The 20,384-nt window shown below is 45.5% G+C and overlaps 1 protein-coding gene across 2 annotated transcripts in view; it reads right to left on the bottom strand.

Moving 5' to 3' along the window:
* RAB31 (RAB31, member RAS oncogene family) overlaps positions 1–19,879 on the bottom strand; it is a 62,123-nt gene extending 42,244 nt beyond the window's left edge. For both annotated transcript variants that reach the window (XM_066561584.1, XM_066561591.1), the window contains exon 1: positions 19,782–19,879. In XM_066561584.1, the coding sequence (XP_066417681.1) occupies positions 19,782–19,820 (39 nt within the window). In that variant the 5' untranslated portion in view covers positions 19,821–19,879. The remainder of the gene's footprint in view (positions 1–19,781) is intronic.
* Positions 19,880–20,384: the final 505 nt, after the last annotated feature.

The following is a 20,384-nucleotide window of genomic DNA, read 5'->3' on the forward strand; positions in this document are numbered from 1 at the left end:
TGCACAGCTGCACAGATGAAAATACAAGAGCAGCTCTTAGACTCACACACTGGCTCTCAGCTGCTTCACCAAGACAAAACTGCCTGAGGCTTCAGCCTGAACCAAAGGGATGCAGGTACAGGTGCTCTGAAGCCTCACTTCCACAGTCAAAATACAGGCATCTCATCCAGGACACTAATGATTTCTGTAAATTCCAAATTAAAATTTTGTGGCCATATACCATAAGTGATCTTCAAGGAATTTCTGCAAAGATCTGGGAGATACTCATCTGCAAAGCAAATTTTTCAAAGGGAAGACCTAGACCAGAGTTGGCTCCCAGAAGTGTAATTTTGCTGACATGCTCTTTCCTGAGTGAAGGGTACTTGCCAAATGAACACCACTCACACTGAATGCTGGAACCCAGTTGCCCACAATCCCAGCACAAACACATGGATCTCACTGCAACTCTGTTTTGAGAGGAGGATGGCCACCACTGGCCTTCTCTGGTGGGTTTACTCTGGCTGGATTCGGCAGTGTCTCACTTCGGTAGGAACCACCACAGTTCTTCTGGTCACCTGTCCCTGTGTGAACTTTACATGAAAATCCCTATTTGCATTTCCCTTTGTTGCATTCCCTTCTTTAAACTCATAATATACAGTAGTAAAGGTGTCTTTTAAGTCAGTTGGTACATTACTCCCACTAAGTTAGGATGACCTATGCCAACTTCCACACAGTAAAAAACCCTACACATAATTTCTAATTGCTTTCAGGCCAACATTGCTGTTGCAGAGCAAAAATTAGCTACAGAATCAGACTTTTTCCTCTGGAGCACATTAGAATTATATCAATTCCCTCAACACACAAAAGTGCAGCACTTGTTCTACCCACAATCAGGTCAGTCCTGTTATATCAGAATGCAATCCCTCCTCCTAGTGCTGCAAGGACTGCATTTGGCACAGTAATTCTTGGCTCTACTGTTCTCAGCTCACTAGCTGCTATGTGAAAATACTTATTTGATTTTACCTTGCAACAGCATTATGGGGATGTAAAACAGTGATAGTTCTAAAGCATTCAGACAGTACAGTAACAAAGAGCTATTTAAGTTCTTTAAGAGATAGTCAAGCACTGAGTTTATTTGTTTGGTATTTATATGCATCTTCAATACCACCTGTACATTTCTACTGGCTGTTTTAAAACAGAAAAACATTTTCCAGCCAGGGCTTAATGTATCTGGCCTCCTGTGGTGGGTTGATGCTCCCTGCAAACCAGGTGCCCACCAAAGTCATCCTATCACTCCCTCAGCTCGGCAAGGGAGACAAAATCTAACAAAAAACCTTTGGGTTGAAATAAGGACAGGGAGAGATCACTCACCAACTACTGCCATGAGCCAAATAGACTTGAAATGGGGAAATTAATTTAATTTATTGCCAATCAAATCAAAGGAGGATGATGAAAAATAAAAATTAAATCTTAAAACACCTCCCCCACATCCTTCCCTTTTTCCTGAGTTTAACTTTACTCCAGTTTCTCTACCTGCTCCTCACCAGAGCATTGTCTCTGCCTCTCACTCCTCCTGAGGGGGAAGACTCCCCACATTCTTCTTCTGCTCACATGTGAGTCCTTCCCATGGGGTGCAGTTCTTCCCAAACTGCTCCAGCACAGTCTCTTCCATGGGGTGCAATCCTTCAGGCACAGACAGCTCCAGTGTGGGTCCTCCATGGAGTGACATGTTAGGCCAGCAAAGTTATTCCAGTGTGGGCTCCTCTTCGCATGGGTCCACAGGTCCTGGCAGGAGCCTCCTCCTGCATGAATTTTCCATGTGGTCACAGTTTCCCTGAGGCATCCATCTTTTCCAAAATGGTCCCCTCCATGGGCTGCAGGAGGATCTCTGCTCCACCATGGACCTCCATGGGTTGAAGGGGCCCAGCTGCCTCACCATGGTCTCCATGCAGGCTCCAGGGGAATCTCTGCTCCAGAGCCTGGAGTACCTTGTCCTTCTCCTTCTCCACTGACCCTGGTGTCTGCAGGGTTGTTGCTGTCACATATCCCTCTGCAATCTGCTCTTGTGCAGTAGTTTTTTCCATTTCTTAGCCATGTTACCCCAGAGTCGGTACCACCATCACTGATGGGCTCAGCCTTGGCCAGTGGTGGGTCCACCCTGGAGCCAGCTGGCATTGGCTCTGTAGGACACCAGGGAAGCTTCTGGCAGCTTCTCACAGAAGCCACCGCTGGAACCCCACCTCCCCTGCCACTACCAAAGCCTTGCCACGGAAACCCAATGCATCTCTGAATGGAAAACATCATCTGGTCCCTTTTCTAGGTTTGTTTTCCTTCAGTCCACATCCATTTGCAAAACATGTACAGTGATTGACTATCTGCTTCACCTCAGAGCTGAAGGGAGGCTACAGCCCTGTCCACCTCCATTCCCAACCAGTCCCCAAAGCCAAATTCCTGCTGCATTACCAGTTTTGGCACCCTTACCAGTGTGATTATTCAGCATGTGGTTTCCTTCCACACACATCCTGCACACATCTTCCTGTGGAATTAAACTCAGGCCTGCATAGCTGCTCCAGTATCTGCAATACCTGGAGCCAGAGAATGCAGTCCTACTGGTCCTGCTATCTGTAGACTTCTTTGGAGTTAGCAAGTCTCTTTGTAGTCACAGGCCCCTTGCTCTCCATCAGATCCCAGCCCAGTCATCTTCCAGAGACAACAAAAACCTCTAATGCCCAAGTTTCAACTACACTTTCTTTAATATTTTGCTACATCCTTTTCTCTCTTATAGATAAAAAAGAGTATTTCCATCCCTCGCTCACTCACAGACTGCAATACTAATTACAATCTCTTCCAACTATCTACTTTTGTCAAAGACATACCCAAAGATCACAAGCAACAGTGAAGTTGCTTGTGATCTTTGGGTATGTCTTTCACAAAAGTACAAAATCAAGCAAGCATTGATGGCCAAAACCACTTTGTGATCCTACCAAAGTGATGTGCCTGGCCAGAGATAAGAGAGACTGAAGAGCAGCTAATTCTATATTGTAGCTAATGCTAGCAAAGATTCACTTTGCCAGAGACATTGATATACCCATGCATGTAATTTTACATAAAACCAAAGTCTTTCCTAGAGTGTTTCCAAGACAATTGGCATTATTCTGCTATCATCACTAGGGCTCCAATCCCAAGCTCTTCACTCTGGGTTGGTGGCATGGAGAATCATAGCTGCAGCCTTAAGAATAACAGAATCATTGAAAGGGGCCTAAAGATCATCTACCTCCAACCCACCTACCCTGCAGGGATATCTTTCAATACACCAGGTTGCTCAGTGCTCCATCCAGTGCTCCATCCAGCCTGGCCTTGAACACTTTCAGGGATGGGGTATCCACAGCTCTGGGCAACCTCTTCCAGTGCCTCACCACCTGCACAGCAGAAAACTTCCTCCTGATATCTAATCCAAACCTACTATCTTTTTGTTTGATTCCATTCATCCTTGTCCTGCCACTTACACATGATAAAATGTCCCTCTCCATCTTTCTTGTAGGCTCCATTCAGGTACTGGAAGGCCACAATTAGGTCATCCTGAAGCCTTCTCCTCCTTCTCTTCCTCTTCCTCTTCCTCTTCCTCTTCCTCTTCTCTTCTCTTCTCTTCTCTTCTCTCCTCTCCTCTCCTCTCCTCTCCTCTCCTCTCCTCTCCTCTCCTCTCCTCTCCTCTCCTCTCCTCTCCTCTCCTCTCCTCTCCTCTCCTCTCCTCTCCTCTCCTCTCTCCTCTCTGAACAATTCCAGTTCTCTCAGCCCTTTCTTGTACCAGAGATGCTCCCTCCCTCTCATCTTCTTGGTGGCCTCCTCTGGACTCTCTCCAACACATCCATGTCCTTCCTGTGCTGAGGACCCCAGGGCTGGATGCAGCCCTGCAGGTGGAGTCTCACAAGAGCAGAGGGGCAGAATCCCTTCCCTTGCCCTGCTGGCCACGCTGTTTTTGATGCAGCCCAGGAGGTGCTTGACTTTCTGGGCTGCAAGCTGACACTGACAGCTCATGCCCAGCCTCTCATCCAGCAGAATCCTCAGGTCCCTCTCAGCAGGGCTGCTCTCAATCTGTTCACGCCCCAGCCTGGAGTGATACTCATTGCCCCAACAAAGTATTCCACGTGTCTGCTGCACATTTTCTCTTCCAGCACTTACAAATCGTGCTGCTCTTCCACAACCTGCCAACTCTTTTGTCTATGAAGCTGACACAGGAATATAAAGCGATCTTGATTTATGAGAAAGGGGGCTGTGGAGGGAAAGCTATTCTTCAGAGCTCACCTACTCTGGTAAAAAAAACCAAACAAACAAACAAAAACCAACCCAAAACCCAAATCCATAATCCAATTCCACTGTTTATGCTTAATCACTGCATGTTACTATACAAAGAGCAAGCTAACCACAGTGCTATGCCACCATGAGCATGGACAGCAAAGATAACAGCCTTTGATTGTTACTAACATTATTTAGAAACTGCTTCCCCTCATCAAATTTCCAGCTAATTCTCTGTGTCTTTTCTTACATCTTTCCTTCCCCTTTGCACACAAGTTATCAAAATCAGAACAGCAGCTGAACTGCCAAGAGAAATGGGGGATTTTAACTTGAAATCAAAGAGCAGAATCTCAATCAATTTCTTATGCCCTTCTCAGCATGTGGTATGGGCGGCTGTGGAGAGAGAATTGCTTAGCCTGGTGAAAAGGAAGAAGGAACTTGGTGTTTATTTGCATTCCTTCAGCTCAAATTGTGGCTTTTGGGGGCACTGGCTATTCATTTAAGATGCTCAACTCCAAGTTTTGAACTGCCTCTATAGTTGCAAGTAGGAGCATGATCTCTATAAAAACCAGCTGCAAATAAGGTGGTATCAATCTGGCTAGCGAATAAGATGAGAAGATGAAAGGAGAAAGAAGAGGAGCACCTTTGAAGGGTCACACACACACATAGATCTCCTTTGGACAAGCAGCACATGCCAATGAATGAGCAAAAATCCCTCCCACTGGATTGCACGGGGACCCAACAGTACAAAGCATGAGGATATCCTTAATGAGACCTGCTTATGCTCCACACTACAGTGAAGCAGCTTTTGAGTTTTTGAGTTTTTTGAGCTTTTTGAGTTCTGCACAAACTATCCAGAAGCAGTGCAGCCTTTGGGGGACCTCACTGTCAAACAAGGCCCTGGCTGATTAAGTCACAGGAAACAACTTTGCATCAATAAAACTGACTCAAGACTGAACCCGTGGCAAGAAAGAGAACCCCTGGCAGTACCTGACCCAGCTGCCCACCAAAGCGAGCTCCATCACAAAACCAAGCCCATCGAGCCCCTCAGCAAGGGCTGCTGGGCTGTGGCAGTGCACGGAGGGCATTTCCCTGGCCAATAGCACCACCTGGTGACTCCGGGGACTGCGGGAGCAGGGAACCGGCTCCGCTCGGCCACGCTGAGACTGGAGCGCAGGAGGAAGGGACACTGACTCTGCTCGAGTGAGCTGGGAGCCAAAAGCCTGGGGAGGGAGGGAGGGAGGGAAAGAGGACAGCGGGACGAACTTGCAAGAACTAGAAAGGTGATGCAGACTGAAAGAAGAGTGCCTGAGCACCTTCCCTTGGAATCAAAGGCATCTCCCACTGCTGGGACCATCTTGAGGAGCCCTGTGTGGCAATGGGTAGTGTGAATGTGGCAAAGGCAGCATCAAAGGAATGCCCCTATCCCACAATAAGTTTATTGTACTAATGAACAAAGAAAGGAAAAACCCCACAAAACCCATAAAAACCCCACCCAAACCTGCACAGTATCAACAATGTTGTATGCCGCAGAGAGGAAATTTTTGGGTTAATTTTTAGGAGACCATAGTTGTGGGACTTCATGGAATCACTATCTTCCACACAAGAATCACACCTCTAATTGCCTTTTACTGAGCACTGGATCAGAGGATCCTCCTGACCATGGCATAGCACGGACCAGAAGACAAACCCACTAAACCCACCCTGAGAGGTGCCTCGTAAGTGGTAAGAAAGTGTGTTACAGAATCACAGAATTACAGAATGGTTTGGGACAAAAGGGACCTTAAAGATCATCTATTTCCATCCCCCTTGCCATGGACAGGGACACCAACTAGATCAAGCTGCTCAGAGCCCCATCCAGCCTGGTCCTGCACAGTTGCAGGGATGGGGCAGCCACAGCTGCCCTCAGGGACCTCAAACCATGTTTGAGACACTCTCCTACCACCCTAGCTCACCCTAATGACATCTCCCCGCTGCCAGCTTGCTGATTTCCCATCTGAGCTCCACCACAGACACTTCAGTATGACCTCTCCAATGTTCACCATTTCATTTTTCAGGTGAGGATGAGAAATGGGTTCTGGTTTACCATGGGTCACACTCCCAACACCAACAAAACAGGAACTAAAAGCAAACTTCCCAGATCACTCCAGCAAGTCAAACCTCAAACAGGGAGGAGCTAAATAAAGCTAAAATAAATTAAACTGCAGGTACTGCTTCAATGCCTATGCAATTTTATTGATAGTAATACCTGGATTTTGGCAATTCCAATGGTCAGAGTTAATTTTCTAGACAAATCTGGGACACTTTTTAGCATCTGCATGCTGCCATTCCTTCCTACCTGCTCTATCTCAAAACACACATGGAGTCACAAAAATCCACTTGATGTACTACTCCTCCTGCAGAGAAATTCCTATTTAAAGATACAGTAAAAAGATGTGTGAATAGTATCTACTTAGAAATCCTCATAATTGTCCCTGAAGTTGAAAAATTAGGTAAGGGAAGTAACATACAAGTCACTGTACCTCACATTGTCAGTGATAATGAGTATTGATTGCAGGGGTTTTATCTCCATTGGCCATATGCACACACACCAGCATAACAATTTGGTTAAACATCTTTCATCACCATTGTGCAATGCAGTGATCACAGAAACCAAATTTAGTTTTCAGACAACATGCATAAATAACCTGATGTTTTCACAGTTAAGTAAACACATTAAGCAACAGCATCCTGACAAATGCTGTTTTCAAGTACAATTTGCCAGCAAAAAATGGGATAAAAAATTCTGTGTAGTTCTTTCCAAACCAAATTCTTTTCCTAAGTGAACCTTCCCCACATATATTGTAACAGCTGCAACTTTCAAAATACTGGTATGATGAGGAGATAATCTTTGACTCAAATTGCTGTTTGACACAAGTTGCTGTTCATACTCCAACACTCTACCTCTTTTCATTGTCAAATTCTATCATTAGGGGTCATGATTTAGAAATACAGGCTTGTTAGTGTCACCTAGTAAATACAAAACCAAAATAATTTATATTCCTGTCCCAACATAGAAGATATCAAAAATCTTCCAACCATTATCTGAAATTGATAATCCAAATCCAAACACTGTAATTTCACATTGCAGATTGCCAACTAGTATCAAGTCATTTTCTTTTATTAAATGAAGGCAGTGGCTCTTACACAAGCAACAATATGCCCATCAACCACAGCATTTGACAAAATGGCTCTTGTGTTCAGCTTGCTATTTCACCAGTATAAAAATTGTCCAGCAATTGCCTGGAAAAACTGTAAAAGGGCTCAATTACCTTCAGATTTGTCCAACCAAGCTCGATAAGTGCTATTCAATTCAATGTTCAGACTTACTCATCCCACTTTGTAACTGTCCCAGCTGCAACTTGTTACTGCATTTCATTGCAGAGAGGAAGAAAAAAGCCACTTAAATTATGAGTTCCAACTGAAACACTGGTTGAAAACTTCAGTCCTGGAGACAAGAAAGCCCAATCCCTTCTCCCTTAAAGCAACAGGCAAGAGAGAGGAAGAAGGCAGTTTCAGGGCCAGCTGAAAAAATGCACATCTCCTCTAACAAACAGGAACCAGCCTCATGGCCAAGGATCTTTGCTCCAAATTAGCAGAGCCCTGGTACTGGGTATGTCACCTACCAACAACCAGAAGCAAATAACTCCTCCACTGGTCTCCACTGGCCAAAGGCAGCTGGACACCATCAGCCTGGAGTGGGACAGGAACTAAGGATTTCGTACCTGGATTTATTGCCAGAAACTCTGCTTATCAGTTCCTTTTAGCTGATACAATAAACTGCAAAATCAGCAGCCTCTGGTGACCATCTAAGGTATGAGTTGGTCTCCTTTATCAGCAGCCTAAAGGCTGCCCAGCTGCTATGGGCACCCTCTTTATGCAAGCTGCTTTTACAATTTGCCAATCTTTGGAATGCCACCTCCATCAACCTTCCAGACACAATAAAACAAGTTTCTTCTGCAGGGGGTATCAGGGGAAGGGGACAAGTTGAGAGTTTCTGAAATTTGCCATTATTTGTTATTTCCAATTAACTGCAAATGACACATAGATACTATGCATCCATGTGGACATTCAGCGGCAACATGAAGGAGGTTAAAATCCTTGAAACTGCAGGTTTTCATTTCCTGAATTTATGTGCAGGATGGGAAATGGACAATCAAAAGTTTGCCTAAACCTAAATCTGTGCTAAGAAATGTTTCACCCAACTGTTAGGTTTAACCAACCTCAATTAGTAGTGATTTCATATTCATTCCACCTGTTGTCTGGATGTAAAGTTTTCCCTAAGACAGCAAACATCACCACTTATTTTAAAACAGCATCATATAAAGACCCACCTGGTGCTTTCCCCTCTATCACTCATGCAAGCAAACCGAAGAGATAACAGCAAGCACGGTATAATAAATCCCAGGGCTGAGTTTTTTATCTGTGGATTTACTGTGTGCTGCTGTGAAGTTACTAAACCTAAAGCTATCTGCACCAAACAGGCTCACAAATGGGAGAAATTATCAGTGCAAGGCTGTAGCCCTTAAGCAGTTGACTTCTTGGATGTGTTCACCTCCTGTTGATTTCATCAGGAATGAAACACAGCAACTTCTAAAAGCTGGTAACACTAGTGCCATGAAATTCAACTTTTTAGGGAAAGGCCCCTAAGGAAAACCAGGTTTTGTTGCTCTTACTGTTGAGGCACCCTCTTCTCTCCATCACAAAAATAACTAGGAAACCAGTACTAACTTAAAACTGACTTGCAGAAGGAATGTTTTATTCATCTGGCCATTTTTTCTCATTTTCACTCAAAATCTGGGAACCAGAAATGGTCTAAAGTGTATAGACTTTGCAAATCTCAACTGAAAACACGCTGGGAACATGTCAAGAGGAATGCTAAACCATGGAGTTTAGTACATTTAAGGACATCTCCTCAAAGGACAAAGGAGTAGAAGAGTGCATTTCATCTTTCCCTCCAAAACAGCAAAAGCCACACAGAAGGTGCTGAGGACTCACCCTCAAGACAGACTGTCTGGATACTAAACACTTCCAGTGTCACAGCCTGAGTGTTTGGGACTACATGGAACTAACTCCGACGTTCCCACAGATCCCAGACAAGGCAGAACAACAGGCACAGGGATTGAGGAAGACATATCAACTGGCCAATGTGATCCCACCAAAGCTTCCCTGTATCACATCTGTGACAGTCTTTTTGACTGGTTGAGAGATACAGCTAAATTTAAAGCAATGCAAGCAACAATTCTGCAGGCTCCACTGGCCAAAAGTGTTTTGAAACACAAATGAAACAGCACTAAGACAAAGTCAGGGTTTTAAAATAATTTAAGAGGAAACTGAAGGCTAAAATCAAGGGAGAGGTTGGCAGGGTTTTTTCACCCCATGTTATTATTTCTACTACCTTTTTGCTACTTTGCTCTGTCTAGCTTTCTGTTTTATTATCCTCAGCTTCTCTTTCCCTTGCTCCTGACTTTACTCCTCTGTGTTCCTCAATCCCTCTCACCAGTCCCCTTACAACACTCCCACATGTTCTTCCTTGGTCTCACAGTTTCAGTACTCCTCCTACTCCTCCTCCATTATTCTCTGTTTCTCCAAATCTCCTCCATGCCAACTTCTACACCCCTTTTTCTACTGATCTGCAGATCCTTGCAAGTGTTCAAGGCCCTGAGCAATGTTGTCTACAGGAATGTGTCCCTGCCCACGGCAGCGGGGCTGGAATGAGATGATCTTTAAGGTCCCTTCCAACCCAAACCATTCTTTGGTCATAAACTATTCCTGAAGAATGTTTTTAGGCTGCACGGCTACCACTCTCCTTCACACAATCTCTTTAAATTTGGACTTACAGTGTCGGAGGTTGGCTTTCTCTCTGCCAATTTCCACACCAGCCTAAGGGAGAAGACAAACCTGGCCACAAGATAGGTAGACCTCAGCTATTCTGTCTGGCTTTAATGTCAAATGACAGGACTCACTCATGAGCTGTATAATCTCAAATACTTAACTTACCTAAACATTTTATCCTAATCTCCACACAGCGGCACATTCAGCTGTGCATTAAAGCATATGCTGAGCTTTAAGCATGGGATGCAATTTAGCCCATGCAGCAAAGGCTGAAGGATGCACCCTGACACCCTGCAGAAGGGGGATTACCCTAATGCTCAGAATCAAACACAGCTTAAGGATGCTACTCAGATTAGGGTTTTAGTAACATAATCTCAAATCAAATTTATGTTACTTGGTTTTATCCAACTGCCATTTTTGTCACATAAAACATGCTCCAACTGTCTGTCTAATGCCCAGGCATGCATTTATTCTTTTCAAGTGCATTCTGCAGGAAAAAAAATAAACAAAAATATCCAAAGCAGAAAAAAAATACATCAATTTAAGACAGAACAATCGATTCTGAAGATTATTCCCATAAACTACACTCTGCTATTGGAGTCATAACACTTGAAGACAAAGTTTAATTCCCTCACTGACATTTAACAAAACCAAGACAAAAACAAAGTTCAGGTTTCCTTGGATTTTCCACAAGAGCAATAACATTCAAAAAGGAAAACTGCTGGTGTAAGGGATAATGTAGCAAAAAACCTCCATGTTTGTAGCATATTCACAAAATTAATATCCTAAAAGGAAGCTTGTCTACACAGTATTGGAAAGGTTGAAGTCAGCATGGACTATACACCATGAATAACTTCTGGCCTAAAAGTGGTTGGAGGCTTCCTGTTCATATCAGCTTTAAGAAGGTGTATTTCAAGTGTTGCTATTATGATTCTTAAAATAGACACAAATACTTATATTTAGTATGCAAAGGAAAAGGAAAAAAAAGAGATAGATAATGGGCTTCCTATTCATGAAAGAACATACTCCCTTTCCCATTTCCTAAACCCCTCCAGGAATTAATCAGCTGCGAGATTCATCCACCAAAGTGGAAGTGCACCCTTACAGGCTTATAGTGGTGTGTATCAGTCGGTGAGAGGTTCACTTTTTTTGTGGTTTGAGGGTTTTTCATTGACAGAGACTACCTAAAGCAAACAAAATTAGTATCTGCTTCCATGGATAGTAGAAGATGCTTAAAATGAAAACTGTGACTGTACGTTTACCAACACCTCCAATATCTCAGTTGTAATATCCTTCTAAATCCTAAACTATTGACCATAGTGATAACATATTTTTGCCCCCTTAAATCAAGTACTGAAAAATTGAAGTCTCAAGAGTCAAGCTGAACCTTGGTGTGACACCAGACCACATTCAAGAAAATGCTCTTTTCAATCAGTCTTTGGCAAGTCTGGTGATTCCCAGTATGGCTTCTCTCTGCTGGCACACACCAGATGTTGAGCTAAGGATTCTTTCTTGCCACTGAATTCCCTCACAGGGAGAAAGGGTAGATCTGGAGAATTGACACAACAGCAGTACTGGAGATGAATTATCAGTTACCAATTACAAGCATAAGATAGAGAAGGTTAAAGCTACTCCAGTTGTATCCCAGAGGTCATCAGTGAGCACGGGAAGAGATGCAAGTGACTTCAGACACATTCTGTCACCTAGAAGCACAGCTTTGCTGATGAACCAAGAGATCCTAACAACACTTAAGTTTTGTTTGCTGCAGAATTAAATGGGCCCCAAATTATTTTTTTTCAGAATTAAACCCACTTTAGGAGTCTCTTGTAACTTATTTTGGCTCTGTATACAGGCTTTAAAGGGAAGGAGAATCTGCTTCAGAGAGCCCCTAACTGTAGGTGAATTCCTGTAAGAGCCTGGTATTTATAATGTACAGTTTTTTATAGTACCCTGCAGGGACTACATTCCCCTGAGGGGTCCAACCAGGACACCCAGTGACGTCTGCAGCATCCTGTCACTCTGCTGACAAAGGAGGAAACAATAACTCAGGGACACTAAGTATTTAGTGGCTGGATTTCATGCACATGCACTTCCACATGTTGCCCAAATAAGAACATACTCTGGCCAAAACAAAAAGTGAAAAACCGTAACTTCTCTACCCTTGCCTGCAAAAAATATAAAACCCATGAACTAACCAGCATTTCTGTTTAAAAATATCCTGGTGAAAATAAAAAGCGTTTGTTCCACTGCCTGTTGTTTGGCTTTCAGCACAGCCCTGCAAGGCCAGAGACTGTAAATCAACCACTGGCATGTGCTTACACAAGGCTCTGCTCCCAGCTGGCCTCCCATCCACCTCCGCTGGTGGCTTCCTAAAGCTTGGATTTGTCCTTTGGCAGTGGTGCTCAAAACGGCGAGCATTCACGGAAAAGGTGTACAAGATGTTTCAGAAGGAAACTGAAATGTGTCCCTTTCCTGGCATCCTACAAACGGAGATGGAATTTTAAAAATTTCCTTTCACCTTGACCTTGACACCACTACCCAGCCTCTACAAGGTATGTAGTGAGAAGAAAAACAACTCTGTAAGAATAAAAACATCTTTTATTTTGGTTTACTTTGGAAGCACGTGTCCCATGGCAGCTCCAGACACCTTCTGCAGAGTTAAATTCACATCAGCTGCCCTTGGCCTACAGTCAGGAGGTAGTGGGGGACATGACAAGTAGCAAAGCACTGGAGGCTTGCTCTGCCCTCTCTAAAAAGCACGGGATGATCCAACTCATTGGCACCATGACCTAACCCATAGGTGTGATGAGCACTGGATGGAGGTAAGACTTGTAGGTAACTTGTGAGTAGACCGACTCTTCCCAGCTTCCAACCTCCATTCCCAACCCTCTTGGAAGGCACCTCCAACCATGTGCTGGGCACTTGGTTGGCCCCAGAAACACCTTGAGAAAAATATGAGCAGAGGAAGCTCCAGACCTCTTGATGGAGACCACAGCTCCAAAACCAGCCCCCACATCAGCGGAGGCCGGTGAGCGACCAAAGCTGAGAAGAAACTCCTTGCCCTGCACTCAGTTTTCTGAGGCAGCACCTGAACTGTGGGGAAGGTGGGGCCAACAGCAGCCTGCTCTAGTGGAAGGTGACCCTGCCCATGGCAGCAGGGTTGGAACCAGATGATCTTAAAGGTCCCTTCCAACTCAAACCATTCCACCATTCTTTAACTGTGTAAACCTGCTAAAGCAGTTCAGTTCAAAGTGTTCACTTCAATGTGCCCCTCTCCCTTCCCCTCAAAACCACGGCGCAGGAAATGGAAAAAAAAAAAAGTGCCTGTCCTGATCTTATCTGAAGAGAGATGTGGCCAGGAAATCCATGACTAATAGCAGTCCTGGGAGGGTCTAGCAACCCTGATGACTGGACAAGTGGCATTTGCAAGAAGGAGCACCAGGGAGGCAAAAGAGCAAGAGCAGCAGAGTTATGGCTCCAACCTCCCTGTAAATGCTTCTCTCAACAAGCAATTAGCTTGAGAAATTTTAGACAGAATAGGTCAAGAATAGGTCTCTCCAGCCTGTACATGCACTTGCAGTCTGCAGCACCCACACTGACCCAGCTCAGACACAACCCAACACAAGCAAAATAAGCAAAATGCACCAGCACTGTATAATTTGTGTAATTTATAAACACCACCACAGGCAAAAGCCCTGCAGACTCAAAGGCCTTTGCCCATGGGGAGCTGAACTGCACTGTAACTGCAGCACATCCTACCGATAAATCAAATTATCACCTTAGAAACAAGTCCTACCATCAACCAGAGTTTCAGAAAACACACTTTAAATGCAAATTAAAAATGGCCTTTTAATATAGCTTGACTTGAGCTAGTTCAAAGGAACCACCTGATGGAAATGAGAGGGTTTTTCTTTTCCCTATGTATTGTTTGCATGCAAAGTTTCTGCCTCCTTCACATAGTCTGTCAGCATTACTTTACTGAATAGGGGTAAAACTGCACTCAACTATACGAAAAAAAAATTGAGTTTATCACCATTCAACTTCCTTATTTTGGCAGAAAGAAAGAATGTGGGTTTTTTTTCTCCAGAACTAATGTAAACCAAGAAGTTTCCCAATTTTTTGGCCAGAAATCAAAAAGAGCATGGGGCTGGGGAAATCTAAATATAAAGAGAATTTGAAAAACAGTAGAACTACAGCCTGCATATGATATCTGGGTGATAGTCACTGCATGGACTCATTCAACAGGCAAGTTACAAGCATGGGGTGGGAGCTCAGAGATGGTTATCAGCAAATGGGAGCCCATGAAGTGCAGCAACAAGCACCAGCCACAGGGTGCTCTTTTGCTACCCAGGAGATGATAAGTGACAAGCTTCCCCTTTGAGGCTTTACTGCTACTGAAACTAAAATCTGCTTCAAATTCCTCCTTCTGCTTCTTCAGAAATCCAGTTTGGTTGGGCCACTGGAAACGAAAGCAGAGTGTGGCCTCCATAATCACCTTTTCCTAGAAGGATGTTCCAGTCTGCTCTTCTAAGCAATCCCACCCAATACCCTTGGAAGAAATCACAAAAGAAAAAAAATTTGTAGATACATTAGGAAAGCAATAGGGCCAAGATCAACATGAAATCCTAAATTCCAAATTATGAGAAATTGTTTACTTACATATTTAATGTCTATATTGCAAAAAAAAATCTGATTGTAGCCATTTAAATGTCTTATAAAATAATATGAAAAGGCTGCTTTAGGCTTCTGAAGACACTTTTTTATTGCTACAAGAGACTAGGCCTTTCTTGCTTGCTTGATGCATAACTGGATTTTTATGCAATATTGACAAACACAATACAAATAAAATCACCAGCCCCAGTCTCCTTTAGTATCTTGTATGCTTCTTTTGACTGGCAAAGCAGGGCAACAGAATATGGAAGTGCTGTGTGCTCACACAAAGTGCATATTTCAGAGTATTCTTCACCAAAGAAGAACACAAAGAAAAAACATTTCCCGAGAAAATCAGGTATATGCAGATCAGCTAGTCATGTGTCTGTCTTTCAGTTCTCCATGGACTTAAAATCACTGTTCAGTTTCACCTGTAATTTGATGTTTCACTACAATGCAAAAACATAACTGGCTAGGAAAGAGATACAGATCATAGGGCTCCTTTGATGGAAAGGCTGAAATGATGGACACTTCAAACCAGTGACTTCACAAGACAGCCATGTGATCACAACTCAAAAATTTCTCTCATGATAGAGCTACTTGTTTACACAATAAAATAGAATGAATGAGTAGGTAATGATGAACCATTAACATGGGGGGAAAATTGCTTGGCAGTCTCTGTTCTTCTCTCAGACAAGACACTTTTGTGGACAAAATTACAAAAGGCACACATTTACTTCATCAGTACATTCTTTCTCTTCTCATGACCCCCTTTGTTTGCTCTGCTCTCTGTTTTAGGCTACAACACTGCAGCTGTTGATGCACCCATGGCTTCTGCACAAAGCAGTGCTACTGTCTTCAGCAGGATGCTCACCTTACCATGGAGGCCACCTTGCACATACCTGGTGAGAAGAAAGCTCCTTAACTGGTTCAACCCAGCCAGGGGTGTGTTCTGTTTTTAACAGCAGTTTTCCTATTTTTGCTGGGACATGTAGGCCATAAAAGCATTGATTATGACAAACATTTTAGACACAAACTAAAATACTCCCAGTGATCTGTGTATATATCTGTATCATTGTGTAATTTCCACAGAGGAAATGTCACTCCTTTTACAAATGCAGGCTCACCAGCTTCAGACAGCATTTTCATGCTAGCACAATGCAGGCCAGCAAGCGACTTCTTAGGAGCAAGAAAACGGAGGCACAAACAGAAGGGCAAAGAAACAAAGCATCAGCCAGGGAAGATGTGGGCACTATGTTCAGGAAAAACTTTCTACAGGAAAAGCAGTTAAGCCCTGGGACATAACCCCAGGGAGAAGATTGTGAGTTTTAAAGACAGAGGAAACAAACATATGTAAGGAATAAGAAGGGTTTTAGGGACAAGGGATAACCTCTGAGCCTCTTCCAATCCTACCTCCTTTGGTCCTGTGATGCACAGTCACAACACAAAAATGTAATAAACAAAAACAGAAGGAAAGGAGTAATGGAGGTCATTTTAAATGGTAGTCAGCAAACCACCTCCCAAATTCTGAAGAGTTGTCAAAGTTTCCTCAGGAAGTGACAAAGACAAGAAACTTTGCCTTAGTGGTAAAGCTGGCAATCTCTTCTGCGGTTGCCACACACAATTATGTCAGGATTTGGCAGGGAGCTGTAAATCGCTCCTCCAGCCCACATAAAGAAAATGTTGGGAGCTAGGCACAGGGCAGTGAGCAGCCACAGACAGATTAGGAAAGCTGGCAGCTGCACAGCCAGCCACATTTCAGCACTGAAGCACGGCTCAGGAACACAGCAGCTCCCCTATACTCCTCTCTCCTCCAGCCCCTCAACAAGGTGCCCACATGGAAACACCATGCAAGTCAAAGGAGAGCTACACTTCATTTCACCACACACACTGAGCTGCAGCTAAAACCCACTCAGACCCAGAAGCATGTGGCATCTAACACAGGGACAACTGCTGGGAACAAATAAACTGGATTGAGAGAGCAGGAAGAGTCGGGGGTAACAAGACAGGACTTGGAGCAGAGCTCCAAGCATTTGCACTCAGGAAGATGAACACCTTCCACATGCAGATACCTCACTACCCAGCAGCAATAATTTACTGGAGGAAGTAGTTTAGGAGCAGGCTTGAGGACACTTGCATGGCAACATACTAAAGAGAGCTGTTCAACTGCACCTCCGCAGCTCCTACACCCGAGGCTGCAAGGCACTGGACAATTAGGCAGGCATCCTGCTCCTCCTCGCCCACCGGCAAGCTGGAACCATCCCTTCTCAGAGAGCTCTGCAACCAACAAAGCCTTCCTTCCAAACTGACTCACTCCCACCCTCCTGCTGCCCCAGATTTCCCCTTTGCCCTTCTCTCGCTCGTGTCTCCTCCAACAGCTACAAATCCCACAACCATCATCTTGTAGAGCACTACTCCTGGCTGCTCCAAATCACTCCTGTGACACCCACAGAGAGTTTTAAAAACCCCAAGATACTCTGGAGGAAGAAGAAATGAAATGCAGACACCCAAATCCTGTTTTGTTAGGTTAATACTAAAAACTAGAGGCCAGGCTCCCTCCTGGCAATGTAGGGTCACATCCAGGAGCCAATAACCCACTCCCCATCTTTAGTGCAATGGCTCCAGGCCACTCACTGGCCCTGGACTACTGCACTGGTCTGTAGGGCTGGCAGTGTGGACCAGAGCTCTGGTTTCTCTATTCCTCTTCATCATCTTCCCATCTCAACCCTCTATAGCCAAATGGGACCCCAGAGCTTGTGGAGAAGCTGGCTTTGCAAATGTTGCACCAGCTGCAATTTTTTCCCATTGGGAAATTCTGAATAGGCAGAAATAGGCCAAGCCCAGGCCCTCTGCACAGCTTGAAGCCAAACTGTGATCCTCCTGTCTGATCCAGAGGTGCAGTCTAGGGCTGTGTTCAGAAGTGGAGAGGGATATGGGTTTACATACCAATTTAATCCATACTTCTAACAAGGATAAGAGCTTGTCTTGGGACTAGGATATTCCAGACTTTACTGATTATCAAGGGATCTATGACATACAATACAGATGAACTAGGTTTTTTTCAGGACCTACTGAAAAAAACAACTGTCAAGATTTCTTTTGGTAGATCTGAGAATGTATTTTTGAGTTGCCATCTAGCTTTCAAGCAGATCAGACAATTATTGCCTCCATTTGTTCACACAGACAGGTATGGAGTTTCCCTGCTCTAGAAACGTCAACTTCTTGAGGGGATTTGAAGGATTCCTCTCTTTTGGGAAAATAGTGTCAATCCCCATGGTAAATGAGATGTCTGTGATCAGTAGAAGGTTTTCTACAACTATGCCCTCTTAAAACAGAAGGAACATATCACTAATGTGATATGTTGTGACTACAACTACAGACACATCTCCCTAAGTGCTACCACTGCCACCCCATCATTTTAATGAATCTACAGAGTAATTGCATACTCTTAGTAACACAGAACTGTACTATAGGTTTCTTTTCCTGTCTTAAAAAAAAAAGCAAACAATTGCCTTACAAAATCTCCAGTAAGTTTTCATGTTACAAAACATCAATAAATTATGGACATGTGGAATCTCATACCACAAGACGTTTCATCTCTATAAAATTACAACATTTTCTGCTGGAGAAGAAAACAAGCAAAGACACATCCACATATTCTACCACAGACTCCTCATGATTGTACAAACCACATTTATTTTTGTCACTATGCCATTTTAAAAGTTGAAGTCAGGAATTCTGACCAAGAAAGGAGGAATGGTGACTGCCAAATACTTGGGGTTGAACTCTCCAGTGCCCTGGCACCACATCCTGGCAGGAACTACTCCAGGGCAAGGTACCCACTCCTGCTGGGCTAAGTGTCAACACAAATCAGAGAGAACTGGAGCGTCTATTTGTGTTTGGTTTTCAAATGTTCAACTCACTTGGATGGCATGAAAGCAAATTCACTCTAAAAAGCCTTCATTCATGCAGCTTCTCTGAGTGCTTATGGAGATGCGGGCCTAAAAGCAGCTGAACTTGCAGCGGGTGATTTGATGTTTGACTTTTAGAAAGAAACTTGTGTACTGGAGTAGTGATCCTCTGCTGGGTACTGTCAGCAGAGGTGGTTCTGCTCCGCGGCGGTGTTTGTGCCAACTTGGTGGGCACATTTTGCCGGGAAGCTCGCTCGGTGCCGGGCAGAGAGGGGCAGGCGCAGCCAAAGTGCAGAGCTAAGCACATTGCTGCTCCAGATGTGAAACGCACGCGCGAGTTCGCCAAAAAAGCGAAAGAAGAAAAAAAAAAAAAAAGGAATGGCAAAAAGGACGTTCCTGTAAGGAATCGAGTCAAAGAAGCGCTGCTGAATAAAGCCAGGCAAGGAACTAAACAAAGCACCGAGCAGCACATCGGTGAGCCGGGACCGACCCCCCCGACACAGCGTCCCGGGGCGGGCAGCGCTGCTGCTTCTCTCCGGGCGGCTCCCCACCGCTGGAACGGGGCTCGGCGGGGTCACCGCCGCCTGTGACGAGCCCCCAGGGTGGGCAGCAAACCCCCCTACCCCTCCCGGTGCCTTCGGGGCTCTGGCACCAAAGGGAGACCTCCGCGGGGCCAGGGCCGCCGGGGGGATGGCTCTGCGCCGGCAGCCCCGCCGCCGGGGGAGCGCTGGGGGAGACCCCCGAAAGAGAGCCGCTCTCCGCCTCCCCCAGCCCGCTACGCCCTTCTCACTTTTAAAAAGTTGAGAAACAAGACAAAAACAACAAGCCCCAAAGCCTCCCCCCGCGCCGTGCGCGGCTGCCAAGTTTCGGCGTGCAGGAATTTTCTGCGGCCGAGCTCCCCCCGCCCCGCCCGGGCCGCCAGACGCGGCGCCCCCCGGGAAGCGGGACAGCCAGGCTGGGAGCGGGACAGCGTTCCCCGGCTTAGCGAGCAGCCCAGCTCCCGCCGCCCCCACCTGCGAGGCGCGAGAGGAGGCAAAGAAAGGGGGAAGCGACCCTCCGGTCGCCCTTACTCACTCCAAGCAGACAGACTTTCAGCTCGCGTATCGCCATCATCTGCCCGGGGCCCGGCCGCTCCGCATCCCCGGCGCTCCGCACTGCCCCGCCGAGGCGGCCCAGCCCCGCCGGGGCCGCCCCCGCCGCCGGTCACATGCGCCCGGCCCCGCCTCGCTGCTGCCCCCCGCTCCCATCCCAGCGCCGCCGGAGCCGCTCCGGGGCTGCCACCGCGCCCTGGGCTCAGCCCCGGGGACAGCGCAGAATCGTTAGAGATGGAGGGGAGCTCTGGAAATCATCTGGTCCAAGCCTCCTGCCAAGGCAGGGTCACCTGGAGCAGGTTACATAGGAGCACATCCAGTTGGGGTTTGAGTGTCTCCAGAGAGACATGGAGATCCAGCGCTCTGCCGCCCTCAGTGGGAAGTTCTTCTTCGTGCAGAGGTGGAACTTCTTGTGTTTCAGTTTATGGCCATTGCTCCTCATCCTGTCACTGGGAACGACTTAAAAGAGTCCGACATCATCCTCTTGGCACCCACCTTTGAGATACTCATAGGTATTAATGAGATCCCCTTCAGTCTTTTCTGAGGCCCAGAGTCTCTCCTCATGAGAGGTGCTCCATGCCCCTAA

The sequence above is a fragment of the Molothrus aeneus genome, chromosome 1 (assembly GCF_037042795.1).
Source record: "Molothrus aeneus isolate 106 chromosome 1, BPBGC_Maene_1.0, whole genome shotgun sequence".
In the NCBI taxonomy this organism is placed as follows: domain Eukaryota; kingdom Metazoa; phylum Chordata; class Aves; order Passeriformes; family Icteridae; genus Molothrus; species Molothrus aeneus.